Consider the following 2,867-nt stretch of genomic DNA (forward strand, 5'->3'; position numbering starts at 1 on the left):
TACAAGCATGGTGTTCCAAGGACACTTTCCACATTAGGGGAAGCTTCACAAGATGCCTCGCGCATAGCTCATGTATGTGGGCTTCTAGCAAAACACATTTGGGGCGGGGGGGTCTTCTCGAAGGATAAAAGGGCCAAAGGCGGACACGGGGCCTACGGGTTTAAGGAAGGGCACTATTGCCCCATCTAACGGCAGTCTTTTGATTCATTTCCTGAATCCTCTCTCTCTCTCTCTCTCTCTCTCTCTCTCTCTAACGGCTGTCTTTTGATTTATTCACACAGGCGCGCTCAAACGCACACACTTAACGGCCGGCTTTCACCCACATTCAGTTTCATTCATCGATTTTGCTCTCCATCTTCCCTCCATTCCCTTCTGTTTCCATGGCGCTTCGAACCAGCAGACCCCGACACCTCCTTCAAGACGAAAACGCGCAGCATGGCCTCCTCTCAGGTAAACAACCAAGCCTTCCTCTTCCCGTCTTCCCCCCGTTCCACCCTTCATACGCGTCTCACTCGTGCCCTCTTGCAGGCAAAGGATCTGCAGGCCGCACCAAGGGCCAAGGGCTAGGTTTAGGGCTGAAGTCGCAACAACAGTCCCAGCCGCAACAGCAGCAGCCGCCTCTCGCCGAACGGAAAAAGCTCTCCAATATCACTAATCAGGTCATAAACCAGCAGCAGCAAGGCCATGGTCTTGGCCTGGGGAAGGGAGCTCCGGCGGAGAAGGTGCAAGGGAGCTTCCCATCCACCGTTAAAGCAGATCCGGAGTCCGGTCGAGGCTTCTCCAAGCCAAGCATTCTTGACGTCTCTTCTGTGAAAGCAGCAGCGCCAGGTTTAGGGTTAGGACTAGGGCCAGGGTCTCAGGAGACCGTAGGAGCTGCAACTCGACCTCCCCTAAAGAACATCACCAATGGTGGTATCCCTGCTCAGCGTCCATCGCAGGACGCTCCCAAGACATTGCCTAAACAAAAGCCTAAAGCGGACAGCCAGAGTCAGCCTGCTGCCATTAATAAGCATTTGCCTAATGTGAATTTACCAGAGGAAATGAAGAGGAAGGCTGCTCTTTGGGCTAAGGAAGGCATTGAGAGCGTTCATTTTACCGGAGAGGACATGGAGAATCTTCGTCAGAAATTGGAACATGAAGGTGTGTGTGTGAGAGAGAGAGAGAGAGAGAGAGAGAGAGAGAGAGAGAGAGAGAGAGAGAGAGAGAGAGCATTGATCAATGTAATGCTGGCTGTCTTCACAGAAATGGCAAAGCGTGTCGCCATGGCAGTGAACTGCCGCACCGAACTTCCATTTCCAAGAATTCGTTCTGTAAGTGCTTACAAGTCATCTTTCATATGTCACATAACCTGTCGTGGTGCTTGAAGAATCTAACCGTGAATCAATTCGGACAGTCTAGCCTGTGCAAGAAGTTCTTGTGGGAGCCCTCTGATGTCCTTGAGCTTGAGGTTCTGAGTGACCGTGCGGAAGAAGCTAATGATTCCAGTCTACAAGGTATGCTTGGATGAAGCTTAAGTTCACGAATAATGAATTGCTGAAGAGTTCAGACAGGTGATAGATTAAGTTCATGAATCATGAACGGTTAAACAGTACAGTCCGAAAATGGATGAAGCTTAAGTTCATGAATCATGCATTGCTAAACTTTATGAATGATGAACTCAGAGCTGTTAAACAGTACAGACAGGAAATGGATGAAGCTAAAGTTCATCAAGCATGCGTTGTTAAATAATATAGACAGGAAACAGATTAAAGTTTATGGATGAAGCTTATGTTCATAGATCATGTCTTGTTAAAGCCGCAAGCCTGAAAATGGTATTACTGGAAGGAATTGCTTACTGTCCTTTGATTTTCCTTAGGTGTTGACAGAGGCTGCTCTCAGCTGGATGAGTTACTGCTAAGTTACACAGACTACATTTCCGTTTGCTCACCACCGAAGTTCCCCAAAGATTGGCCCAGCATCATTCCAATGAGCGATGAAGAAGAGGAGGATCTGGCCTAGCTTGCTTCAGCTACCAATGGAATAGCATCATACGCGAATGATGCTACCCTGCTTTGACTAGTGGCATCACAGAATCTGCCCTTATTGAGTAATGCTACTACCTTTGTTTTTCTCCTATTGGTCAATACTTCTATGGTCCAGAATATGTGAATGCTGTCAAACCTACTTTAGTTCGAACAGTCGTAAACAAATAGGGTTTTCTCACCTGCAATATATAATGCGGTCAATTATCGAAGTCTTTGAATTGTGTGTTCTAAAATAATTCAGAATTGCTAACAGCAAGCATTATTGGGATATAAAGAGAGATGCTCACGCACCCTACTCACTCTACTGGCTCTCGAAGGTGCATAAATTTAAGGATATTACAGATTTAAGAACGTGAAAATCATGTAGATGAATCGATATAACACCAGTCTCGTAAACATCAAACGCATTATGGCAGAGGTAGTCGTAATTACAGTCACGCCCAAAACCCACTGCCCACTGTATAAAAGTGGTCAAAACACTAAATAGCAAGATCTCTCTTATGGAGCCTTTCTTATACGAGATCTATTAGGCAAAATCTACCCACTAGTCCTGTTGTTTTCCACTTTGATTATGTGAAAAGATCTATTTTGGGGCCTCTCTTTTAGGAGATCTAATAGGCAAGGTCTGGTTGTAATTTCATTACATGTGCTCTCAAGAGATTGAGATTTAGATCCATTGTCTAATAGGCAAGGTCTGGTTGTAATTTCATTACATGTACTCTCAAGACATTGAGATTTAGATCCATTGTCTAAAGGTCAAAACACTAAATAGCACAATATTGTTGTATTATCTCTGTGTGAATAGATCTGTTTCGGAGCCTCTCTTTAAGGAGATCTATTAGG

The 2,867-nt window shown here is 45.3% G+C and overlaps 1 protein-coding gene across 1 annotated transcript; it reads left to right on the forward strand.

Moving 5' to 3' along the window:
- Positions 1 to 202: 202 nt before the first annotated feature.
- LOC148031304 (uncharacterized) lies at positions 203 to 2,297 on the forward strand. The gene is made up of 5 exons (XM_087685724.1): positions 203 to 450; positions 529 to 1,140; positions 1,243 to 1,310; positions 1,394 to 1,493; positions 1,856 to 2,297. The coding sequence occupies exons 1-5, from the start codon at positions 381 to 383 to the stop codon at positions 1,996 to 1,998; spliced, it is 993 nt and encodes a 330-aa protein (XP_087541850.1). The 5' UTR covers positions 203 to 380; the 3' UTR covers positions 1,999 to 2,297.
- Positions 2,298 to 2,867: the final 570 nt, after the last annotated feature.

The sequence above is a fragment of the Lygodium microphyllum genome, chromosome 9, assembly GCF_053477565.2.
Source record: "Lygodium microphyllum isolate KBCC chromosome 9, Lygodium_microphyllum_v1.1.10, whole genome shotgun sequence".
NCBI classification, from domain to species: domain Eukaryota; kingdom Viridiplantae; phylum Streptophyta; class Polypodiopsida; order Schizaeales; family Lygodiaceae; genus Lygodium; species Lygodium microphyllum.

Bases quoted from the DNA above. Each gene is read 5' to 3' on its own strand.
- LOC148031304 (XM_087685724.1), top strand. From the start codon at position 381: ATGGCGCTTCGAACCAGCAGACCCCGACACCTCCTTCAAGACGAAAAC. The intron at 451-528 runs GTAAACAACCAA...GCCCTCTTGCAG, and splicing joins GCAGCATGGCCTCCTCTCAG to GCAAAGGATCTGCAGGCCGC. The intron at 1,141-1,242 runs GTGTGTGTGTGA...CTGTCTTCACAG, and splicing joins TCAGAAATTGGAACATGAAG to AAATGGCAAAGCGTGTCGCC.